The 25,882-nt window shown below is 42.4% G+C and overlaps 1 protein-coding gene across 6 annotated transcripts in view; it reads left to right on the forward strand.

Annotated features, from left to right (window-relative positions):
- LOC106086939 (protein draper) overlaps positions 1-25,882 on the forward strand; it is a 100,545-nt gene that overhangs the window by 69,526 nt on the left and 5,137 nt on the right. For 3 of the 6 annotated variants that reach the window (XM_059371025.1, XM_059371026.1, XM_013251758.2), the window contains 11 exons: positions 5,266-6,165; positions 6,237-6,469; positions 10,604-10,767; positions 10,854-10,985; positions 17,034-17,280; positions 17,394-18,433; positions 22,887-23,426; positions 23,486-23,653; positions 25,144-25,443; positions 25,504-25,656; positions 25,785-25,817. In XM_059371025.1, coding sequence (XP_059227008.1) covers positions 6,345-6,469; positions 10,604-10,767; positions 10,854-10,985; positions 17,034-17,280; positions 17,394-18,433; positions 22,887-23,426; positions 23,486-23,653; positions 25,144-25,443; positions 25,504-25,656; positions 25,785-25,817 — 2,902 coding nt within the window. In that variant the 5' untranslated portion in view covers positions 5,266-6,165; positions 6,237-6,344. The remainder of the gene's footprint in view (positions 1-5,265; positions 6,166-6,236; positions 6,470-10,603; positions 10,768-10,853; positions 10,986-17,033; positions 17,281-17,393; positions 18,434-22,886; positions 23,427-23,485; positions 23,654-25,143; positions 25,444-25,503; positions 25,657-25,784; positions 25,818-25,882) is intronic. The other 3 variants (XM_013251759.2, XM_013251760.2, XM_013251761.2) reach the window with 3 other exon arrangements.

Consider the following 25,882-nt stretch of genomic DNA (forward strand, 5'->3'; position numbering starts at 1 on the left):
CGCCTCCCTCACATAGGTTCTTAAACAACATCAAAACACGCCAACATCATCACACTGCAATAAAACGAACGACTCCACACTGATCACGCTGTTCGTGAGTGTTATACCCACCACCATAGGATAGGGTTTAGTCATTCCGTTTGCAACACATCGAAATATCAATTTCCGACCCTACAAAGTATATATATTTTGGATCGCCTTAAAATTCTAAGACGATTTAACAATGTCAGTGTGTCGATGACATTGAGGACAGACGTTGTTACAAGGAACGATAAGTGTAAGCAAGGAAGAAGTAGAGCAAAATAGATTAAAGTCACAAAGGGTAACGCTGGTGGGGAGTCTCAGTGAGAGGCGTGTCGGCACCGGCTCTTGTTTAAATACAGAGTGCCCGTAGTACTCGGTATGACAAGGCGTGTTTTTAGCACCTGTAAATAACCACCAGTCATTGCGTTCCCGCGGCGATCGAGCTTGCTCACCTATGCCGCTTGACAAGCATCGCTATCTCCACATACCGATGTGCCTACAACATCAACAGCAACCAATGCATGAGGAGTTACGAAACACCCCCAAAGTAATTGGTGTGTTGTGGAGCTTGGCTTTCCTTTTCTACTGCAGGAAAAATCTACGAAAGAGAAATAAACGATTTTTATACCCACCACCGAAGGATGGGAACATGTCATTCCGTTGGCAACACATCGAAATATCCATTTCCGATCCCATAAAGTATATATGTATATTCTTGATCAGCGTAAAAATCTTAGACGATCTAGCCATGTCCGTCCGTCTGTCTGTTGAAATCACGCTACAGTCTTTAAAAATAGAGATATTGCGCTGAAACTTTGCACAGATTCTTCTTTTGTTCATAAACAGGTTAAGTTTGAAGATGGGCTATATCGGACTAAATCTTTTTATAGCCCTTGATAGGTTTGGATATAGCTGCCATATAGACCGATCTCTCGATTTAAGGTCTTGGACCCATAAAATGCCCATTTATTGTCCGATGTCCCCGAATTTTGGGACAGTGGGTTAAGTTAAGCCCTTCGACATCCTTCTTCAATTTGGACCAGATCGATCCAGATTTAGATATAGCTGCCATATAGACCGATCTCTCGGTTTAAAGTCTTGGCCCATAAAAGGCGCATTTATTGTCAGATTTTGCCAAAATTTAGGACTGTGAGTTGTGTTAGGCCAGTCGACATCCTTCTTCAATTTGGCTCAGATCGATCCAGATTTAGATATAGCTGCCATATAGACCGATCTCTCGATTTAAAGTCTAGGCCCATAAAAGGCGCATTTATTGTCCGATGTCCCCGAAATTTGGGACAGTGAGTTGTGTTAAGCCTTTCGACATTCATTTTCAATTTGGCCCAGATGGGTCCAGATTTGGATATAGCGGCCATATAGACCGATCTGGGCCCATACAAGGCACATTTAGTGTCCGATTTCGCCAAAATTTGGGACAGTGAGTTGTGTGAGGCCCTTCGACATCCCTCTTCAATTTGGCCCAGATCGGTTCAGATATGGATATCACTGCCATAAAGACCGATCTCTCGATTAAAGGTCTTGGGCCCATACAAGGCGCATCTAGTGTCCATATTGGCATGGTCGAAAAATTTTTACCCCTTGGGGAGTATTTTGGGGAAGGGGTGATGCCCTAAATACATGGTCCTACATTTGGATATCAAATTCGTATTCTACTCCCAAATACTTTTATTTGAGCCCCATATTGCGATGGTCAGTAAAAAATAGCTGTTTGTGGGATATTTTGGGAAAGGGGTAGACCCCCAGAAAATTGGTCTCGAAAGTGGGTATCAATTATTGCTCTGCCCCCCAATACCTTTCATTTAAGCCCCACAATGACATTGTTGGTAAATTTGCTCGATTTAGGGGTGTTTTGGGGAGTGGGGTGGTCCCCCAATCACTAAGCCTTAAAAATATATCAGCAACGTGCTTTATTCTCATATATTTGAACCCCATAGTGCCATTGGCCTCGAAATTGGATATCCAATTCGTTTTCTTATCTCAAATACCATTCACTTAAACTCCTTATTGAAAAAGGCAGCAAACATGTCCGGTTTGGGGTATGGGCCCTAAAAACTGAATATCCAGCTCCACAGTCTTGAAGAACCAAATTGTCTTGGTGAGCAAATACGTCCTACTAGGGGGGTTGTTATGGTGATGAGATGTCCCCTAGACAGTTGGTCCCAAATGTTGATGTCAGATTCATGATCTACTCCTAAATATCCCTCATTTGAGCTCTATTTTGCCACAGTCGGCAAAGATGACCGGTTTGGGGGGTGTTTTGGGGGAGGGGCTGCCACTCAGTGACTTGGCTTTGAACATATATATCAGATTCGTTTTCTACTCTACAAATACCTCTTATTTGAGCCTCATATTGCAATGGTCAGCAAATACTTCCTATTTGGGTGGTGTTAGACACTTTTCCCGAACATTGATATCAAATTCGTGCTTTACTTCCAAAGACCTTTCATTTGAGCCCCATATTGCTATGGTCGTAAATTTGTCCTCTTTGGGGGATGTTCTCGGGAATGGGCGGCCCTCAAACACTTGGTCCACATCTGGATATCAGATTCGTGTTCTACACTCAAATACCTTTTATTTAAGCCCCACATTGCCATGGTCAGTAAATAATCCTGTTTGGGGGGTTATTTTGGGGAAAGGGTGGATCCCCAGAAACTTTGGATATCCCACAGTTGGATATCTGTTTCGTATTTTATTCCCAAATACCTTTCATTTGAGTCCCATATTTCCATGGTCGGTAAATATGTCCGATTGAGGGTTTTTTTGGGTTGGGGTAGTGCCCCAAACACTTGGTCCGACAATTGGATATCAGATACGTTTTCTTATCTTAAATACCCTTCGAGTCCCATATTGTCGTGATTTCTGTATATATATGTTTGGTAGGTTTTAGGGTGGGGCGCCCCCCTTAGGTACCCCATCCGAAATTTGGATACCAAATTTTTGTTTGTAGGTTACTATAAAACATCGGAGCGACACACTGATACAATCCTTAGACCAGTACCGGGTGGACCCGGTCCTTAGAAACTGGATAAACCATATTCCAAGGAACAGTTGGATAAATTGTGTGTCTCATGGCATGACTATAAGGGAGAAAGTGGCACAGGGCACGCCACAGAGGGGCATTTTATCGTCACTCCTATGGGTGACCACCATAAATGACCTATTACGAATGCTGACTGAGCAGGGATTTGAACCCATCTGCTACGCGGACGATGTTATAATACTTCTAAGAGGTAAGGATCCGAACGAGCTATGCAGAAGAGCCGAAAGGGTCTTGCATATGGCATATGACTGGCCTAGACCCAGAGGTCTCAATGTTAACCCAAAGAAAACTGAAATATGCCTGTTCACGTGGAAGACGAAGGTGGGCGAATTTAACGCACCACGTTTCCTCAATAAGACGATTTCGATTTGTGGCAAGGTCGAATACTTAGGTGTGATCTTGGACAGGAAACTGAATTGGAAGTGTCACATTCAAGAGCGTACTGGGAAGGCTGGGATGTTGGGCACTATGTAGACGGGCCGTAGGCTCGAAATGAGGCCTGAATCCTAGGATAGTCCACTGGCTATACAGGAGCGTGATTAGACCGATACTTACTTACGCCTCAGTAGTTTGGTGGACTGCTGTGGAGGAAAAGTGGAACATAAGTACCATACAACAGGTTCAGAGAACATATTGTCTTAGCATAGACGGAGCGATGAGGACCACGCCCACTAGGTCACTGGCAACTATTCTAGATGAAATACAGATTAAGTGTGAGGCAGCCACTACGGCTATGAGACTTAAGGCCATGAGAGAATGGATTGAGGATGGGAGCAGCTCATACCATCGCGGTATAATCGAGGCGACGATAGTAAGGGGAGAGGTTTCCGATTGGATACCTTATATAAAATTTGAAGTCGAGTGCGACGCACTGCTGCCATCGGCACAATCTTGGATTGACGGAACCCCATTATTGCCATCTGGAGGATCATGTTACACGTATGGATCAAAGCTAGAGGACAGAGTGGGCCTGGGGGTCTACATTGAGAACCCAGGGACTGACATCTGTTTAAGACTGCCTGACCATAATAGGGTCCTGCAGGTGGAGATCCGGGCGATCATGGAATGCGTGAAGTGGTATGATGCTAACGCGAGGACGTCGAGTCTGAACAACTTTACCGACAGTAAAATTGCCATAAGGGCAATAACAACCAGGACGGTAAGGTCAAGAACAGTCTTGCAGTGTAAGAAGGAGATTAATGCCTTCGCTGAGTATGGGAAAATCCGCATCATTTGGGTGCCGGGCCATAACGGAGTGAGGGGAAATGAAAGGGCAGACGATTTGTCGGTGAAGGCCAGAGGACTGCCGTCATTAAACTGGGTAACCTGAAGCCTTTCGGTTCGACGCAGTCCGAGTTAAGGGAGTGGGCGACGAATGCGCATGCAACATTGTGGAACAGCGAAACGGTCGGTAGGACGGCGAAAATCCTATGGGGGGATCCTGGTCGTGAAAGGAAGAGGCTATTACTGAAAGGTAGTAAGAAGAAGGTCAGTATAGCTATTGGTAATATAAAGGGAGACATAGGACTACGGCAAGTGATAGCATGTGTAGGGCATGCGGGGAAGATGATGAGACGTTGAAGCATTTCCTTTGTCATTGTCCGGCTTTCGCTTCCAACATATACCGGTACTTAGCTGGAGACACTATATCAGACATGAACCAACTTAGGGGAGTGGCATTGAAAACAATTAAGGATTTTTTAGCACGGAATTCCTAACTTAAGATTTTCTTTTTAAAGGTTACTTTATAGATTTTAGAGCGCGCAACAAGCCGATTACTGGCTTAGGTGTATGTCCATAGTGGCATGGGGCGGATGAATATCTGCACCCTCTTTTCAAGCTAACCTACTATATGAGAGCACACAAAATTTCGCTTAAATCACACCACCCATCTGCAAGATCTGGCGTTTTTGAAAATTAGGCTAAGGGGGAGGGTCCGCTCCCCCTTTAGATATCAAAAAATGTAGTACCCTATTTTCACCACGGGATCATTATGCACCATCAGTGAAGATTGCAAGAAAATTGGTTCAGCCGTTTCTGAGTCTATAAGAAACACACAAACAAACAAACCTACAAAGATTAATTTCGAAAAAAATTATTTTTTTTTTTATTTTAAACTACAACTAAAAAGTTTATTATCTTAATCGTTTGTTCTCATTCGTTCTTCTCTTTCTTTGCAGTATTTTCTTGGCACTATTCTTGGAATAATGGCACAGCATTAGATTGCTGAGATAAAAAACAAGCCTTTCTGCTATACACATCAATGGAATGCTCTCAACAAGACCACCCTGGGTAGAGAAGTTCTAGAGCTGGCTGGCTGACTTAATAGAGGGTGCTGCTGTGACAAACTAGTGATAAAAAAAATCAAGCGGATGAACAAGAGCAATAACAACTACAACGACAGCAGCAACAGCAACAACAACAACAACAACAAATAAACTGAAAGCAATAACAAATAAATAAACAAAAGCCTTATAGCAACACACTGCGTTACTTACTGTAAGCAACAACAGTAACAACTAAAATTACATACAATCATCATTTCAACAACAACAACAACGACAACGAAATCAAATAAACAAAGCCAACCGTTGGGAGTTAAAATCTCATCACAGACAGAGTCGTCGTTTCGGCAGCTGGAACAGCAGCAATCATATAGCAGAGTGGCTTCATTAAAAACTAACTGCCTGGTCAGACTGATTCATCATCGTCAGCAACGGCACACATTCATCAGCAACAACAAAAAGTGCTAAATAATAGTAGCATTATATTCGAACATCCAGCCACCCAAGGGAGCTCTGTTCGTAGTGTAGTAGTCGTCAGCACAATTCAATTAATAACAACAAATTCCGCTATTACAACAAAGAGAATCGATATCGCACACAAAAATTCAGTTGTTGTGTATTGAAACTAATTTCGTAGCGATTTCTTCGAATTTGCCCAGATCTCAACGTCTTCTCTGATAGGGAGAAACTCAAATATGTATCAATTGCATTCATAAACAACAATCAAGTGTGGTGGCGGGTTTTTGAATTTCCCTGTTTTTTTTGTTAACACATCAAGTCCCAAGTAAAAGTGGTGTGAGTCTATACCATGATTTAATTGCCTTTGAAAAATGTTTTTAATTTTTATGAATTTTTTTTCTTTGCAGTTTTCATTCATAATTCTTTATTTTGGAAAGTTTTCATTGAGAGATTGTCATTTTCTTTGTGTCACACAACACAACACCGTTAATCGTTCGTTACACTGTCGCACAAATATGGCGCATACACGAATTTTACTATTTTACAGCAGCTGTCTTATAGTGCTGGCTTATGCTCGCACAGAGCTGCTGTATGACCAGGATCAGAGAAGAGATTTGAATTTGTGCAAGACAAAAGTAACGTAAGTATGAAATCTGCAAATTTGTCCATGAACATTCCGGGGCAAATTGCTCACAGTTTAGGCTCTATTATAGGGGACCTACATTTAATGGCCAAGTCGTAATGGTGTGCCGCATTGCGACACCTCTTTGGGGAGATGTTTTAAAAGAAAGAATGAAATTTACAACTGAAAACTAGTAAAAAGGTGTTAAGTTCGGCCGGGCCCAACTTTCGATACCCATCACTTCGGGTATATATGTAAGCTACCTTTCGTCATAAACCGGTGCAAAATGCATAATTTATGCCGACATAGCAGCTTTATCGAAATATGGTCCGATTTGGGCCAAATTCGACACGGATATTGACTGGTCTAATAGGTAAAAGTCATTGTTCAATTGTGTATAACAAATTATTGGTCTTTTTAGTAGCTATATCTAAAAATAAACCGATCTGAACCATATACAACACGGATGTCGAAAAACCTATCATAAGTCACTGTGTCAAATTTTAGTGAAATCGGATTATCAATGCGCCTTTTATGGGCCCAAAACCCTAAATCGAGAGATCGGTATATATGGCAGCTATATGCAAATCTGAACCGACTTGGACCAAATTGAAGAGGGCTGTCGAATGGCCTAACAAAACTCACTGTCCCAAATTTCGGCGACATCGGTCAATAAATGCGCCTTTTATGGGTCCATGACCTTAAATCGAGAGATCGGTCTATATGGAAGCTATATGCAAATCTGGATCGATCTAGGCCAAATTGCAGAAATAGGTCGAGGAGCCCAAGACAACTCACCCAAATTTCGGTGAAATCGGACAATAAATACTCCTTTTATGGGCCCAAAACCTTAAATCGAGAGATCGGTCTATATGGCAGCTGTATGCAAATCTTGATCGATCTAAGCCAAATTGCAGAAATATGTCGGGGGATTTAACTTAACTCACTTTCCCAAATTTCGGCGACATCGGACAATAAATGCGCCTTTTATGGGTCCGTGATCTTAAATCGAGAGATTGGTCTATATGGCAGCTATATCCAAATCTCGACTGATCTGGGCCAAATTAAAGAAAGATGTCGAAGAGCCTAACCTAACTCACTGTCCCAAATTTCGGCGACATTGGACAATAAATGCGCCTTTTATGGGGCCAAGACTTTAAATCGAGAGATCGATCTATATGGCATCTATATCCAAATCTGAACCGATCTGGGCCAAATTGAAGAAGAATGTCGAAGTGCCTAACACAACTCACTGTCCCAAATTTTGGCAAAATCGGACAATAAATGCGCTTTTTATGGGCCCGAAACCTTAAATCAAGTGATCGGTCCATATGGCAGCTATGTCCAAATCTGGACCGATTTGGGCCAGATTGAAGAAGGATGTCGAAGAGCCCAACCTAACTCACTGCCCCAAATTTCGGCGATACCGGACAATAAATGCGCCTTTTATGGGCCCAAAACCCTAAATCACAGATCGGTCTATATGACAGCTATGTTCAAATCTTTACCGATCTGGGCCAAATTGAAGAAGGATGTCGAAGGGCCTAACGAAACCTTAAATCAAGTGATCGGTCCATATGGCAGCTATGTCCAAATCTAAACCGATCTGTGCTATATTGCAGAAGCATGTCGAGGGGCTTAACTTTTCTCACTGTCCCAAATTTCGCCAAAATCGGATAAAAATGTTGCCTTTATGGGCCCAAAACCTTAAATCGAGAAATCGGTCTATATGACAACTATATCCAAATCTAGACCGATCTGGGCCAAATTAAAGAAGGATGTCGAAGGGCCTAACACAACTTACTTTTCCAAATTTCAGCAAAATCGAATAATAAATGTGGCTTTTATGGGTCTAAGACCCTAAATCGGCGGATCGGTCTATGTGACAGTTCAATTCAAATCTGGGCCGATCACTGAAGCGGCGATTGGTATACTCTCTGAAGCCAGCCCAATTGCCCTTCTTCTGACTGATTCTGACGTCCAACGCTCAGAGGTTATGAAGTCGGGTGGTCGGTTGATGATGAGAATTATGGGGAGGTGGTATGACCTCAAAAGAGATGACGGCTTGTCAAGGAGATCAGGGGATGCAATGGAAATATCTAGCGAGCTGGTGCACCTCCTCGTTATCCTAGTGGGGGCATTCTCATTCATCGCGTGCAAAGCGTGGAGCCTTCAATCTGCTCTGCCAAAGCTATGCCACGCTGGTCGCTACCTAGGGGAGAATGCTACGAAGTGTGAAGCGCGTTAAAGTCTCCTAGAACCAGGCGATTGTGACCAGATTGTAACCCACTTGTGAGCTTGACCATTAATTGGGACACATCTACCAACCGGCGTTATGTACACAGTAACCCGCTTATGTTAGGCTTGTAGGCATGGCCATTAATTGGGTCAGAACCACCAACTGGCGGTATGTACACGTTGTATAGCGACATTACCGGACATGACTGCTATCCCCTTGCACTCCCCATGCACTCCCCATGTAGGGTTCACTAGTGCCAGGCGTAGACGAAATGGGTTTATATTGCATGGAATTGTGTATCGCGAAGGCCGATCCCCCACCTTCATTCCTTAAGCGATCCTTGCGTAGCACATTGTATCCGTGACAACTGTGCAAGCTGCAGGTGTTGGTCAGCTTTGTCTCCTGCATCGCTGCGACCAATATGCTCTTCCGACTCATAAAGTCCACAATCTCATCGATCTTGCCACGAAGTCCGTTGCAGTTTAGCTGCAAAAACGATACACTTCCCGGCACTGGTCTGGCAATATTGGGGCTGGGATGCTGCTGGCGGTATGTACACGTTGTATAGCTCTATCTCAGCAGTACCGAACCTGACTGCTATCCCCATGCACTCCATGTAGGGGTCACTAACGCCAGGCGTAGGCGAGATGGGTATATTTTGCAAGGAATTGCGTATCGCGAAGGCCAACCCCCCACCTCCATTCCTTGAGCGATGCCTACCTAGCACATTGTATCCGTGACAACTGTGCAAGCTGCAGGTGTTGGTCAGCTTTGGCTACTGGATCGCTGTCTCTTCGACTCATGAAATCCACAATCTCATTGATCTTGTCACGGCGACCGTTGCAGCTTAACTGCAAAAACGATACACTTCCCGGCACTGGTCTGGCAATATTGGGGCTGGGATGCTGCTGTTGCCTATATTGCCACACCGGAGAGGTCGGGGGGTCACATAGTCCAACGACGAGGGCACAAAAGGCGATGACGACGACGCTTGTGACCAACTGCTGGCTATGTTCACACAGCACCTTGCGACATAGCCAGCCATATGACTATACTCCCGTAGTGAAGTGAGGCCAGAGCAAGATCGAAAAAGACGAACACGTACACTGAGGCGGTAGCCTTTGCCGATGAGGATTCCATCGGGTCAATCCGGTGCGTACAACCGGCTGCCTAGGGATTGTGCATGGAATGGTGTATCACGAAGGCCGATCCCCCACCTCCATTCTTGAGCGATCCTTGCGTAGCACATTGTATCCCTGACAACTGTGCAAGCTGCAGATGTTGGAAATCCACAATCTCATCGATCTTGCCACGAAGTCCGTTGCAGTTTAGCTGCAAAAGCGATACACTTCCCGGCACTGGCCTGGCAATATTGGGGCTGCGATGCTGCTGTTGCCTATATTGCCGTACAGGTGAGGTCGAGGGGATCACATAGTCCTATGTCCCCTGGCTATGTTTGCACAGCACCTTGTGTCATATCCAGTATGGCTATACTCCCGTAGTGAAGTGAGGCCAGAGCAAGATCGGAAATGTACCCACTCCATGCACCAGTCACACCTCACCGACCGATGATGGAGGCGATTCTGGCAAACCGAACAGAATCAGCTTCCGGGGTTCTTTTCAATCCCGGCACCCGGACCAGAAGCGTGTGGAGAAGGCACTCCGGGATGTGCCTCTCCCATGACGAAAAAAGTCGAACACGTACACTGAGGCGGCAGCCCTTGTCGATGAGGGGTTCCATCGAGTCAATCCGGTGCGTACAATCCCAACTGCCATGGAATTGAATTGCTACAATTACGATTCCATACTGGAATTTGAAATGAAAATGGGTGTATGATTTCCCTAAGCACTATTTCCTTACCCTTCCACATTGCTTCTATCGTCTTCTTATTCTTTTGTTTGTTTTATTTCAGATATCCCGTTGAAGTTGTGACCACGGAATTACAAAATTATCAAGTACGCAGTTCCAGTTGGTGTTTTAATGTGCCACCGCGATGTTCCACATACAAACTTCAAACCCGAGTAGTAAACAAAACATCGGTTTTAATGAAAGAGCGATTTGAAACACAATGTTGTGGCAAGTTTATCTGAGAAATTTATTTCTTTTAATGTACGGGTATGGAGCTAAAATGTTTAATATTCAATTTTGTTTTATAATTATAGAGGGCTATAAACGCAGTCCATTGGATGACAGCTGCATACCCGAGTGCAAAGATAAATGTGTGCATGGCGTTTGTATTGCACCCAACAAGTGCAAGTGTGAACATGGCTATGGAGGACCCTCCTGTGATATAAGTTGGTTAATTTTTATTATTTTTCTTATGTTTTTCTATGTTTGTAGTACTACACACTTGAAAGCCTTCAGTGTTTTGTGGGAATATCTGTGTTTTGTTGGAGAAAAAAAAAATACTTAGAAATTTTATACCAAAATTTCACACTGATATTAAAAATTTGACTAAAATAAAAATAAAATAAAATAAAAATAATAATTAAAAATCAATAACAATACCATAAATAACAAAACATAAACTAAACTTTAAAACAAAATACTAAAGCTTAAATATATTGGGTTGCCCAAAAAGTAATTGCGGATTTTTTAAAGAAGAAGTAAATGCATTTTTAATAAAACTTAGAATGAACTTTAATCAAATATACTTTTTTTACACGTTTTTTTCTAAAGCAAGCTAAAAGTAACAGCTGATAACTGACAGAAGAAAGAATGCAATTACAGAGTCACAAGCCGTAGAAAAAATTTGTCAACGCCGACTATATGAAAAATCCGCAATTACTTTTTGGGCAACCCAATATAAATACACTAAAGTCAATCCCATGACACGATGGAACCTTATCGGCAAGGGCTGCTGCCTCAGTGTACGTGTTCGTCTTTTTTTCGTCATGGGAGAGGCACATACCGGAGTGCTTTCTTCGCACGCTTCTGGTCCGTGTCGTGATTGAAAAGAACCCCGGACCCTGGCTCTGCATTTACAGAGTCACAAGCCGTAGAAAAAATTTGTCAACGCCGACTATATGAAAAATCCGCAATTACTTTTTGGGCAACCCAATATAAATACACTAAAGTCAATCCCATGACACGATGGAACCTTATCGGCAAGGGCTGCTGCCTCAGTGTACGTGTTCGTCTTTTTTTCGTCATGGGAGAGGCACATACCGGAGTGCTTTCTTCGCACGCTTCTGGTCCGTGTCGTGATTGAAAAGAACCCCGGACCCTGGTCCTGGTCGGTTTGCCAGAACCGCCTCCATCATCGGTCGGTGTCGGTGAGGTGTAACCGGTGCTTGGAGTGGGTATATTTTCGATCTTGCTCTGGCCTCACTTCACTACGGGAGTATAGTCATACTGGCTAAGTCGCAAGGTGCTGTGCGAACATAGCCAGCAGTGGGTCACAAGCGTTGTCGTCGTCGCCTTCTGCGTCTTCGCCGTCGAACTATGTGATTCCCCGACCTCTACCGTACGGCAATTTACGCAACAGCAGCATCCCGGCCCCAATATTGCCAGACCAATGCCGGAAAATGTATAATTTTTGCAACTAAACTGCAACGGTCTCCGTAGCAAGTTCGATGAGATTATGGATTTCCAACACCTGCAGCTTGCACAGTTGTCACGGATACAATGTGCTACGCAAGGATCGCTCAAGGAATGGATGTGAGGGATTGGCCTTCGTGATACACCATTCCGTGCACAATCCCATGGCAGCCGGTTGTACGCACCGGATTGACCCGATGGAATCCTCATCGGCAAAGGCTGCCGCCTCAGTGTACGTGTTCGTCTTCTTCGATCTTGCTCTGGCCTAACTTCACTACGGGAGTATAGTCATACTGGCGAAGTCGCAAGGTGCTGTGCGAACATAGCAGTGGGTCACAAGCGTTGTCTTCGTCGCCTTCTGCTTCCTCGCCGTCGAACTATGTGATTCCCCCGACCTCTCCCTTGTGGCAATATACGCAACGGCAGTATCCCAGCCCCAAATATTGCCAGGCCAGTGCCGGGAAGTGTATCATTTTTGCAACTAAACTGCAACGGTCGCCGTGGCAAGATCGATGAGATTGTGGATTTCATGAGTCGGAAAGCTATATGGGTCGCAGCAATCCAGGAGACAAAGCTGACCAATACCTCCAGCTTGCACAGTTGTCACGGATACAATGTGCTACGTAAGCATCGCTCAAGGAATGGAGGTGGGGTATTGGCCTTCGTGATACACCATTTCGTGCATTATAGACCCATCTCGCCTGCGCCTGGCGCTAGTGACACCTACATGGAATGCATGGGGATAGCAGTCAGGTTTGGTACTGCCGAGATAGAGCTATATAACGTCTACATACCACCGGTTGATAGCTATGTCCCGATTAATGGTCAAGCTTAAAAGCCCCGAATAAGTGGGTTACTATATGGCCATAATCGTCTGGTTCTAGGGGACTTTAATGCGCATCACACGTGGCATGGCATTCTCTCCTGGGTCACGACCAGTGTGGCATAGCTTTGGCAGAGCAGATTGAAAGCTCTGCGTTTCGCACGGTGAATGAGGATGCCCCCACTAGGATTACAAGGAGGTGCAGCAGCTCGCCACACATCTCCATTGCATCCCCTGATCTCCGGAGTGACGTATCCTGGCAAGCCGTCATCTCTATGGGGTCAGGCGACCTCGCCATAATTCTCACCATCGACCGACCACTTACTTACTTTACTTTAATTGGCTATGACAGAATATTGTTCTACTAGCCTAACGTAGAATAGCCTTCCAAGCACCTCGATCTTCTGCGCTCATTCTAAAATCTCTGACACCAAGTTTCGGGGTGTCTCCCTCACCACTTGATCTTTCCAACGGGTTTTTGATCTTCCCGGTTTGCGTGTACCACCGTGTTTGCCTTCAAAAGACTTCGTTGTGGGAGCTTCTTCATCCATTCTGACAACATGACCTAGCCAACGCAGCCGTGGTATTTTGACGCGTTTCACTATGCTATCGTCGTCATACAGCTCGTGGTTCATACGTCGCCTATATTGTCCGTTAACGCAAACTGGTCCATATATTTTTCGAAGAATCTTTCGCTCTAATATTCTCCAAGCACTGCCTCATCTGCTTTCACAAGTTCCCTTGCTTCAGAACCATATAACCGACCACCCGACTTCATAACCTCTGAGCGCCGAACGTTTATCAATCAGAAGAAGGCCGATTGGACTGGCTTTAGAGAGTATAGCAATCGCCGCTTCAGTGAACTGCCAACTCCCTCTGATATGCTTGTGGCCGAGAGGAAACTCCGAGACATCATTAACGCAGCAGCCGCTCGCTTTATACCAGTCGGTCGAGTACCCCAAGTGCGGCCCAATTTCCAGGCGCAAGCAGTGGTACTCGCAGATGAGCGTGATGGGATTCGTGCTTTGGGCCCCGCTAACCCCAGAATCAGCGAGCTGAATCTGGAAATAAACACGTTAGTCAACGAACATAAGCGGAATTTGTGGCTGGAACACTTGGAGCAATGTAACTTAGGCACCGGTGTAGGCAAACTGTGGTTTACTGTAAAGTCACTCTCGAACCCCGGTAGACGGGATGACAGGACCTCAGTTACTTTTGGCGAGATAACCGTGACTGATCCGAAGAGATGCGCCAGGTCCGTCAATTTATTGTGTATCCCGAGAGAGACAGGGCAAGGAGGAGAGCCATTCGCCGTATTCGTGGTCTCCGAGCCGATGAACAACCATGTCATCCGTGACGCCAAATCATTTAAGGCGTTGGGCCCCGACGGAATCTCTTCATTGATGTTGAAGAATCTAGATTCATCTGGAGTTGAGCACCTTACTACTGTCCTCAACCTGTCTTTGAACACTCTTATAGTTCCCGATGTCTGGAAAATGGGCAGAGTGATTCCGCTACTGAAGCCTGGAAAGGACCCGAGTTTGAGGGAGTCGTACAGACCGATCTCCCTTCTCTCACCAGTAGCAAAGACGCTTCTCTCACCAGTAGCAAAGACTACTCCCGAGCCTCGTAGGAGAATTTCCATTCGGCGAGCATCAACATGGATTTCGAAGACTGCATAGCACTACGACAGCTTTGCATGCCATCACTGGACACATTTGCCGTGGCTTCAAGCAGACCATGTGATAGGACGGTCCTCTGGGCACTGGACATATCGAAGACATTCGTCAGCTATGTCAAACTATTTGAGGACATCGCCAACACTTCCCTCCAGCCAGGCCTGAAACTCTGGGTAGCGAAATATCTGTATGGTCGCCATTCATTTGTGGAATTTAGGGACAGGAAGTCGAAGCACCGTAGAATAAAACAGGGAGTTCCCCAAGGTGGGGTGATATCTCCGGCACTGTTTAAACTCTACCTTTTCTCCATTTCATCCCCTCCAGACGGCATAGAGATCGTATCATATAAATTGCAAATTTTGCCCATGAACATTCCATTAAGGAACAGGGGCAAACTTCTCACATACCAATGAGTGCAGTCCGATTCAAGCCGATGTTAAGCTCAATGATAAGGGGCCTCCTTTTTATAGCCGAGTCCGAACGGCGTACCGCAGTGCGACACCTATTTGGAGAGAAGTTTTATATGGCATAGTACCTCACAAATGTTCTGATGGTCTCGCCAGGATTCGAACCCAGGCGTTCAGCGTCATAGGCGTACATGCTAACCTCTGCGCTACGGTGGCTTCGTATCATATCGTATCATATGCGGCCGATTATACGATCATGGCTTCAGGCCCCCCACGCATTGATGGCATCTGCGATAGGTTGAATGTCCACCTCAACAAACTTGCCTCATATTTCGCTGCAAGAAATCTAAAGAAATCTTCCACCAGATCTTCAGCCACATTGTTCACTACAAATACGCGTTAGGTGAATACTGAGCTGACTGTGATGGTCGATGGAGAAATGATTCAGACCATCAAGTGTCCCAAAATACTTGGCATCACATTTGACAGCTCTTACACAAGCTCCCTATATGCCACAGCTCTTACACAAGCTCCCCATATGCCACAGCAATATGCGATAATGTCGAGAAGTAGAAACAACGTTCTCAAGTCACTTGGGGTGCAGACAAAGAAACCTTGCGGACCACGTACAAAGCAATTGACCGGTCTGTGGTAGGTTATGCTGCGCCAGTGTGGTCTCATCAACTTTATAACACGCAGTGGAATAATATTCGGTTTGTTAGAATGCCACCCTCCGAACTGCAAGGGGCTGTCTCCTCAGTTCTCATGTGGACCCCCTCCTCCATCAGGAGACAAAGATTCTGCCATGCTGTCTAAGCAATACATTTTAGTCGCAGAGTTTCTGGGTCTTGACACTCAACAGAATCAAGCAGACGAAAGATAGAACACAACAAAAACATTAAAAATTAAAAAAAAATCCCATTAAAAACATAAAATTGGTTAAAAATTAATATAAAATTTTTTTTTTATAAAATTTTATTTGAAGCAAAAATGTTTATAAGCAAATAAAAACAAATTAAAGAACAAAAGAAAAAAATTTAAAAAAATTTCTATAAAATATATATGGGTTGCCCAAAAAGTAATTGCGGATTTTTCATATAGTCGGCGTTGACAAATTTTTTCACAGCTTGTGACTCTGTAATTGCATTCTTTCTTCTGTCAGTAATCAGCTGTTCATTTTAGCTTGCTTTAGAAAAAAAGTGTAAAAAAGTATATTTGATTAAAGTTCATTCTAAGTTTTATTAAAAATGCATTTACTTTCTTTTAAAAGATCCGCAATTACTTTTTGGGCAACCCATTATATAAAAAAATATTAAAAAAAAACTATTTCATAAAAAAATTAAAAATATAAAATAAATTTAATTAAAGTTTTTTTTATATTGTTTGCCGTATTCTAATATTTTTGCTTAAGCTTTGCTTTATTTAACACTTCCTATTAAAAATTTTTGCTTTATGTTAACCCAACCTTTAGTTTGCATTGAAAACTCAAGAGTCACCCTATACTTTAACACTTTGTAGTCCCATGTCACCACTTATGTTCAAGTAGAACCCAAAGTTTTGTACTTTCGAACACAGTCACTCCTACACGCCCCGCCCACAAAAAACGAGCAAAAACAAAAACACTTTCGCACGACATTTAAAACAAAAAAAAAAAAACTAAATGTCCTTTGTGTCCACAAAACACACACGCACCCACCCACCCACACACACACACACACACACTGGTACTATGTCTGTCCCTAGTGTGGTGTACCAAGGAATCGGGTATTTGTTGTGCAATTTAACCTGGCTAATCGCGCCCAATAACATAAGATTTCCATAGCCAAACAAAATAGAACTTAACCATCTTAACCTACTTCCTCCCACTCCCCCACAAAAAAAAAAAAAAAACAGATTGTCCCACTGGCTATTGGGGACGTGATTGCAAGAAACAATGTGATTGCTACAACAATGCCACCTGTGAGCCCTATACGGGTGCCTGCCAATGTGACAAAGGATATACGGGTGATAAGTGCAAGGATACATGCCCGCAGGGTTACTACGGTGCCGAATGCATGGAGGAGTGCCGTTGCGAGAATAATGGCAAATGTCATCATGTATCGGGCGAATGCATATGTGCGCCAGGATATACAGGACCATTGTAAGTTTTCAAAAGAAAAAGCCAAAAGTAGAGGTTATGCAAACCAGGATATGATTTTGAGAAATCACCACTAATTGTTTTTCATTGCAAATAAATTTGTTCCCCCCGAAAAGATGCGAGGATCAATGCCCTGATGGCAAGCATGGAGTGGAATGCAAACAGGATTGTCGTTGCCAAAACGATGGTAAATGTGATCCCCAAAATGGTGAGTGTCTGTGTCCTCCCGGCTGGACGGGAGATGTGTGTGCCAATAAATGCCCCACCGGCACCTATGGACCGCATTGTGAAAAGCCCTGCGAATGCTTTAAGGGAGCCCCTTGTCATCATATCACCGGAAAGTGTGAATGCCCGCCGGGCTACATGGGAGAGCGGTGCTTCGATGAGTGCCCCAGCAATACCTATGGCCTGAATTGCACCCAAGAATGTCAATGTCTAAATGATGCCACCTGTGACAAGGCCACCGGTGTTTGTAATTGTCGTCCTGGCTGGACCGGTGAGGATTGTGGCAGCCGCATTTGCCCTGCCAATGAGTATGGGGTCAACTGCACCAAGTCTTGTGAGTGTGAAATGCAATACACCGAACTGTGCCATCCCGAAACTGGGAAATGCCATTGCGAAGTTGGCTGGAGCGGAGCCCTGTGCAATCGTCCTTGTGCCTTCCTCAAGTATGGGCCCAACTGCGAACTTAGCTGCAATTGCAAGAACAATGCCAAATGCAATCCCATGAATGGCACCTGCATTTGTGCCCCCGGCTTTAGGGGTGAAACTTGTGAGGAGATCTGCGAGGAGGGCCATTATGGCCAGGATTGTGCTCACACTTGTGATTGTCAGAATGGTGCCAAATGTGCCGCTGAAACGGGTCAGTGCTTCTGCACGCCCGGCTGGAAGAATATCAAATGTGATCGCCCCTGTGATTTGAATCATTATGGCCAAGACTGTCTCAGCCTTTGTGATTGTAAGAACAACGCCGCCTGTAATCCCACCAATGGAGGCTGTACTTGTGCTGCTGGCTACACAGGTGCCAAATGTGAGCACAAATGCGATTTCGGCACATTCGGTCAGGATTGTGCCCAACAATGTGAATGTGATTTCAACAATACCATCGCCTGTGAGAGTTCCGATGGCAAGTGTATATGCAAGCAGGGCTGGGGAGGTACATATTAGTGTTTAAGAAAAAAGTACCATAGCTGTAAGGCATTCCAATTAGGCTAAACTCATTTACAATTCATGGTGAGGGTCGTTGTTGAAAGTATCATTCCATATAAACATGTCTAGCTTTCTCTCCTGGCAACCTTTGGATCCTCTCTTATTCCCCAAATCTTAACACTTTTCTTCAACCTGCACTTACCCACCCACCCCACATACACTCATGGACATTAAAAAAAAAAAAAAATCCCCCATAATTTAGCATGATTTTAGAACTAATGGCATGCTGTAGTTGGTAGTTAGTTTACCCATAGTTGGAAACAAGTTTTGGAAATAATTTTACAGAATATTGGAAAATCGTTCTATAAGGCACTAGAGTATCAGTAACGGATAACAGTGACGGATAAACACAAAACAGTATCAGCGAAAAAGAGTTTCAGCAACTCTATGATATTTCAAGCATACGTAGTCTGATTTTTTCGATCGCCGCGGGAACATGATGGCCATAAACTATTTAGGGCGCCAATAACTTGCCTTGTCATATCGAGCAACATGGGAACTCAGTATTTGTGCAAGAGCCGGTGTCGCCCGTTCTCTCACTGAGACTTTTCACTCGATACCGTTGATTGTCCTCGACTGCCGTTGCAGCTACTCCGTATGGAGCATTCCACTATCCGCAACCTGTGGACGCGCCCGGTAGCTCGCAGCTATGCTTCTCGTGACAGCAATGAACACTACACTGACGGGCCTCACTGTTCCGGCCTGTATGGTGCTCACAGCTATCCCGTGCCGGTAAGGGGAAAGGTGATCCAGGTAAGCAGCATCCAACGGGTAAGCTGTTTGAACGTTTGATAAAGCCAAGACTCAAGGAGGGAATCGACGCAGGACGAGGACTTTCAATGCCACAACAAGGCTTTCGCCCAGAGATGTGAAAAATAGGAGTCTTAAAGAACGTAGTTAATGTGGCAGAAGTACCATGGCAGACCTACCAAGAATGCCTTCTATAGCCTCAGATAGTTGGACATATTACAGGCCATGGGAATTTTCAAAGTGCCGAAATATTGGATGGGTACTACGAGATGCTTCCTAAGGGACCCGGTAATTCTCTACACAACTACCGCAAGTACAAGAAGATATACATTTTCCTCGGTTGCTACCCAAGGTGCCATGTATGGGCCCCACTTTTGGCACGAGATCTACCAAAAGATACTGAGGAGGGAAATGACATAAAACCCATTTCTGGTAATGTTGTTGTAGCCACAATTGCATGTGGAGGTGGCGATTCTCGTCATAGGTGAGCAAGCTCTTTCCGGTCTGTACGATCGACCGCCGCGGGTACATGTTGTTGTTGTTGTAGCAGTGTGTTGTACACTGAGGCGGCAGCCCTTGCCGATGAAGGACTTCATCGAGTCAATCCGGTACGTACAACCGGCTGCCGTGGGATTGTCGCGGGTACATGATGACCATTGGTTATTTAGGAGTGCCAATATCTCGCCTGGGGGCCACCGTAGCGCAGAGATTAGCATGTCCGCCTATGACGCTGAACGCCTGGGTTCGAATCCTGGCGAAACCCAAAATGTTCAATGGTGGTTTTTCCCTCCTAATGCTGGCAACATGCCCCTGCTCCTTAGTGGAATGCTCATGGGCAAAATTTCCATTTGCAATGCTGGCAACATTTGTGTGAGATACTATGCCATGTAAAACCTCTCTCCAAAGAGGTGTCGCACTGCGGACGCGGCTATATAAAGGAGGCCCCTTGTCATTGAGCTTAAACTTGAATTGGACTGCACGTATTGATATCTGGGACTTCTTGAGCCTCTAGAGCGCGCAATTCTCATCCGATTTGGGTGAAATTTTGCACGTGGTGTTTTGGTATCACTTCCAAAAACTGTGTGAAGTATTGTCGAAATCGGGTTTCAGGCTGGTATAGCTGTCATATAAACCGATCTTGGATCTTGAATTCTTAAGCCGCTAGAGGGCGCAATTCTTCTCCGATTTGGCTAAAATTTTGCACGAGGTGTTTTGTTGTGACTTCCAGCATCTGTGCTTAATGTGGCGCAAATCGGTACATAACCTGATATAGCTGTCATATAAACCGGTCTTGGATCTTGACTTCTTGAGCCGCCAGAGGGCGCAACTCTCATTCGTTTTGGCTGAATTTTTGCATGAGGTGTTTTGTTGTGACTTCCAGCAACTGTGCTTGAATTGGCGCAAATCGGTACATAACCTGATATAGCTGCCCTATAAACCGATCTGGGATCTTGACTTCTTGAGGCTTTAGAGGGCGAAACACTCATCCGATTTGGTTGAAATTTTGCACGAGGTGTTTTGGTATCACTTCCAAAAACTGTGCGAAGTATTGTCGAAATCGGTTTTCAGGCTGGTATAGCTGTCATATAAACCGATCTTGGATCTTGAATTCTTGAGCCGCTAGAGGGCGCAGTTCTCATCCGATTTGGCTGAAATTTTGCATGATGTGTTTTGTTATGACTTTCAACAACAAAACGCAAATCGGTACATAACCTGTTATAGCTGCTATATAAACCGATCTGGGATCTTGACGAAATTCTCATCCGATTTGGCTGAAATTTTGCATGTGGTGTTTTGGTATCACTTCCAACAGCTGTGCAATTGTATTGTCGAAATAAATCGTCAACCTGGTATAGCTGCCATATATACCAATCTTGGATCTTGACTTTTTGAGCCGCTAGAGGGCGCAATTCTCATCCGATTTGGCTGAAATTTTGCATGTGGTGTAGTTTCATATATATAGGAGCCTTATCTAAATCTGAACCGATTTTGATGAAATCTTGCAGATATGTTAAGATCAGCAAGAAAACAATCCATGCCAAATTTTGTGTAGATCATTTGAAAAATGTAGTAACTACGGCCAATTTAAGTGCAAATCGGGCGATACATATATATGAGAGCTATATCAAAATCTGAACCGATTGTAATGAATTTTTGCATATATGTTGCGATAAGTAATAAAACAGTCCATGCCAAATTTTGTGAAGATCGGTTGAAAATGTTAGTTCTAGGCCAATTTAAGTGCAAATCGGGCGATGCATATATATGGGAGCTATATCTAAATCTGAACCGATTTTTATAAAATTTTGCATATATGTTAAAATCAGTAACAGAACAGTCCAAGCCAAATTTTGTTTAGATCAGTTCAAAATTGTAGCTACTACGGCCATTTTAGTGCAAATCGGGCGATACATATATATGGAAGCTATATATAAATCTGAACCTATTTTGATGGAATTTCCATATATGTTAAAATCAGTAACAAAACCGTCCGTGCCAAATTTTGTGCAGATCGTTTGAAAATTAAGTGCAAATCGGGCGATACATATATATGGGAGTTATATCTAAATCTGAACCGATTTTGATAAAATTTTGCAAATGTGTTGAGGTCAGTAACAAAACCGTGTGTGCCAAATTTTGTGCAGATCGGTTGAAAATTGTAGCTACTATGGCCATTTAAGTTCAAATCGGGCGATACATATATATGGGAGTTATATCTAAATCTGAACCGATTGTAACGAATTTTTGCAGATATGTTAAAATCAGTAACAGAACAGTCCAAGCCAAATTTTGTGCAGATCGGTTGAAAATTGTAGTTACTACGGCCAATTTAAGTGCAAATCGGGCGATACATATATATGGGAGCCTTATCTAAATCTGAACCGATTTTGATAAAATTTTGCAAATATGTTGAGATCAGTACCAACACAGTCCGTGCCAAATTTTGTGAAGATCGGTTGAAAATTTTAGCTTCTACGCCCATTTAAGTGCAAATCGGGCAATACATATATATGGGAGCTATATCTAAATCTGAAACGATTTTTACCAAAATCAATGGCGTTCGTCCTTGGGCCAAAAAAGTGATATGTGCAAAATTTCGTGATGATTGGACAACAAATACGACCTGTACTTTGATTACAAGCATACATGGACTCACAGACCGTCATGACGGATTCTGAGTCGATCGGTATACCTATCAATGGGGGGTAGCTCTATTTCTTCTTAGCAGGAAGTGCACAAAATTATAATACCCTGTACCACAGTGGTGGTGTAGGGTTTAAAAATAATAATACTATGTTCAAGCTTAATTTTTATTGTTATAATATTTGACATAATGCTCATTTTTTGATGCAAGAGTGTCATAAATCAAAATTTTTCTAAAAATACAGGGTAGCTAACACTTAAACCTCGTACAGTTTTAAACAAATCTGTAATTGTTTGCTAATCCAAAACTTGTTTTCGTTATAATAGTCAACATATTTAAAATAATTTTAAAATTTTTTTTTTTTAAATATTTTTTTTTATATTTTATTCCGTTTTCTTTGCTTTTTTTATGCCTGCTGTGTGTTGGGATTTTCTTTTTGTTACGTTCCTTTTTGAAATCGTTACTCTCTCGAAAAACAAAAACAAAAAACACAAAATCATTGAAGGCGTTCATTGTGAGACAAATTGTAAGCCTGGTTATTACGGTGAAAATTGTGATCAAGTTTGCAGATGTAAAAACAATTCATCCTGTGATCCCATGTCCGGACGTTGCATCTGCTCGGCCGGCTGGACCGGTGAGGACTGTTCACAGCCCTGTGAGCATGGCTTCTTTGGCAATGGCTGCAAGGAGAAGTGCCCCTCCATTGTGCATGGCAACAAGAGCTGTGATCATATTACCGGAGAGATACGTTGCCGCGATGGTTATATTGGCATGACCTGTGAACATCCTTGTCCCACGGGCTACTATGGGCCTGGTTGCACACAGAAATGTAATTGTCATCATGGCGGTGAGTGTAATCACATAACGGGCATATGCCAATGTATGCCTGGCTGGACGGGTCTGAGTTGCAACATGACATGTCCCGAGGGTTATTATGGTCAGAACTGTTCCCAAGAGTGTCATTGTCAAAATGACAATGGTTGCCGTAAGAACGATGGCTTGTGTCTTTGCAAGCCCGGATGGATGGGAACCAGATGTGATGAAGGTAGGGTGAATTTCTCATTTGAAAATTGAAAAATGTTGAATCTTTAAATTTGTTTTTAGTGTGTCCCGAGGGTTTCTATGGCGAACATTGCATGCGTTCCTGCCAATGTGCTTCACCCAATTTTGTATGCCAAGCCACTGATGGCTGTGTATGTCGCAAGGGCTTTACGGGGGAGAATTGTGATTTGACCAAGGCTGAACAACATATCCAAGAGGCTGAGCGTGACAGTAAGTTTGTGTGAAAATTTGTAATAGAACTTAAGAGAGACAACGAGAGGGAGAGAGAGACAGAGAGAGAGAGAGAGAGATAGAGAGTGAGAGAGAGGGAGAGTGAGAGAGAGAGAGAAAGAGAGAGTGAGAGAGAGAGAGTGAGAGAGAGAGAGCGAGATAGAAGGGAAAAAATTTTCTCTTAAGACAAAATTTCAAGAAATTTTCTCTAAAGACAAAATTTCAAGAAATTTTCTCCAAAGACAAAATTTCAAGAAATTTTCTCTAAAGACAAAATTTCAAGAAATTTTCTCTAAAGACAAAATTTCAAGAAATTTTCTCTAAAGACAAAATTTCAAGAAATTTTCTCTAAAGACAAAATTTCAAGAAATTTTCTCTAAAGACAAAATTTCAAGAAATTTTCTCTAAAGACCAGATTTCAAGAAATTTTCTCTAAAGACAAAATTTCAAGAAATTTTCTCTAAAGACAAAATTTCAAGAAAGTTTCTCCAAAGACAAAATTTTTTAAAATTTTCTCTAAAGACAAAATTTCAATGAAATTTTCTCTAAAGACAAATTTTTTTAAAATTTTCTCCAAAGACAAAATTTCAAGAAATTTTCTCTAAAGACAAAATTTCAAGAAATTTTCTCTAAAGACAAAATTTCAAGAAATTTTCTCTAAAGACAAAATTTTTTAAAATTTTCTCTAAAGACAAAATTTCAAGAAATTTTCTCTAAAGACAAAACTTCAAGAAATTTTCTCTAAAGACAAAATTTCAAGAAATTTTCTCTAAAGACAAAATTTCAATGAAATTTTATCTAAAGACAAAATTTCAATGAAATTTTATCTAAAGACAAAATTTCAATGAAATTTTATCTAAAGACAAAATTTCAATGAAATTTTCTCTAAAGACAAAATTTTTTAAAATTTTCTCTACAGACAAAATTTCAAGAAATTTTCTCTACAGACAAAAATTTCAAGAAATTTTATCTAAAGACAAAATTTCAATGAAATTTTATCTAAAGACAAAATTTCAAGAAAGTTTCTCCAAAGACAAAATTTCAAGAAATTTTCTCTAAAGACAAAATTTCAAGAAATTTTCTCTAAAGACAAAATTTCAAGAAATTTTCTCTAAAGACAAAATTTCAAGAAATTTTCTCTAAAGACAAAATTTCAAGAAATTTTCTCCAAAGACAAAATTTCAAGAAATTTTCTCTAAAGACCAGATTTCAAGAAATTTTCTCTAAAGACAAAATATCAAAAATTTTCTCTAAAGACAAAATTTCAAGAAATTTTCTCTAAAGACAAAATTTCAAGAAATTTTCTCTAAAGACAAAATTTCAAGAAATTTTCTCCAAAGACAAAATTTTTTAAAATTTTCTCTAAAGACAAAATTTTTTAAAATTTTCTCTAAAGACAAAATTTCAAGAAATTTTCTCTTCCTTCCTTTCAATTGCCTTTCAATGAAATTGTTTTTCACAACACTAATCAAATGTAATTTGTTTTTCAGCTGGTCGTGCCGGCTTAGCATGGGGTCTGTCGCTGGCCATACTCTTTGTGGCTGTCATCGTTGCTGTCATTTTCTATTACAGACGTCGTGTGTCCAATCTGAAAACGGAAATAGCCCATGTCCAATATATAAGCGATCCCACAGCTGGATGGCCAGAACGCCATAACTTTGATAATCCTGTGTATGGCATGCAGGCGAATAACTCCGAGACTCGTCTCTTGAATAATTTGAGGCCAAAAATTAATAATCTCAATTTGGGCGGTGATATGTATGCAGATAATTCCAATGCCAGCGATAGATGTAAGTGGACTATGAAGAGGGATTCGATCTCATTGTAATTTTCCTTTCCTTACCTTGCAGCTGGCAGCTATTCCATTAACTATAACCATGATATGTTTGCCAAAAATTTCAATGCCGACTTAACCAATCCCACAGTTTACAATTCTTTGGAGGGCTTAAAGGAGGAGCATGTATACGATGAAATCAAACAGAAAGAGGGCTACAAAGATCCTGGTGAGTTCTATTCCTAACTCTGTTGTTCATATTCATCTACGCGAATTTCTATGGATTTTCTCTTTCTCCCTACCATTTTTGGTTATGTTTGTTATGCAACAATTTTAACATTTTTTCTCAACCAACAGTTAAGAATTATAAGAAGGAATTATTTCCTGATGGTAAGAAAAAGTCTATATATCAAAATCAAGAATCATCACTCTTTTGTGTTATTTGAGTGTGTATG

This window comes from Stomoxys calcitrans, chromosome 1 (assembly GCF_963082655.1).
Source record: "Stomoxys calcitrans chromosome 1, idStoCalc2.1, whole genome shotgun sequence".
NCBI classification, from domain to species: Eukaryota; Metazoa; Arthropoda; class Insecta; order Diptera; family Muscidae; genus Stomoxys; species Stomoxys calcitrans.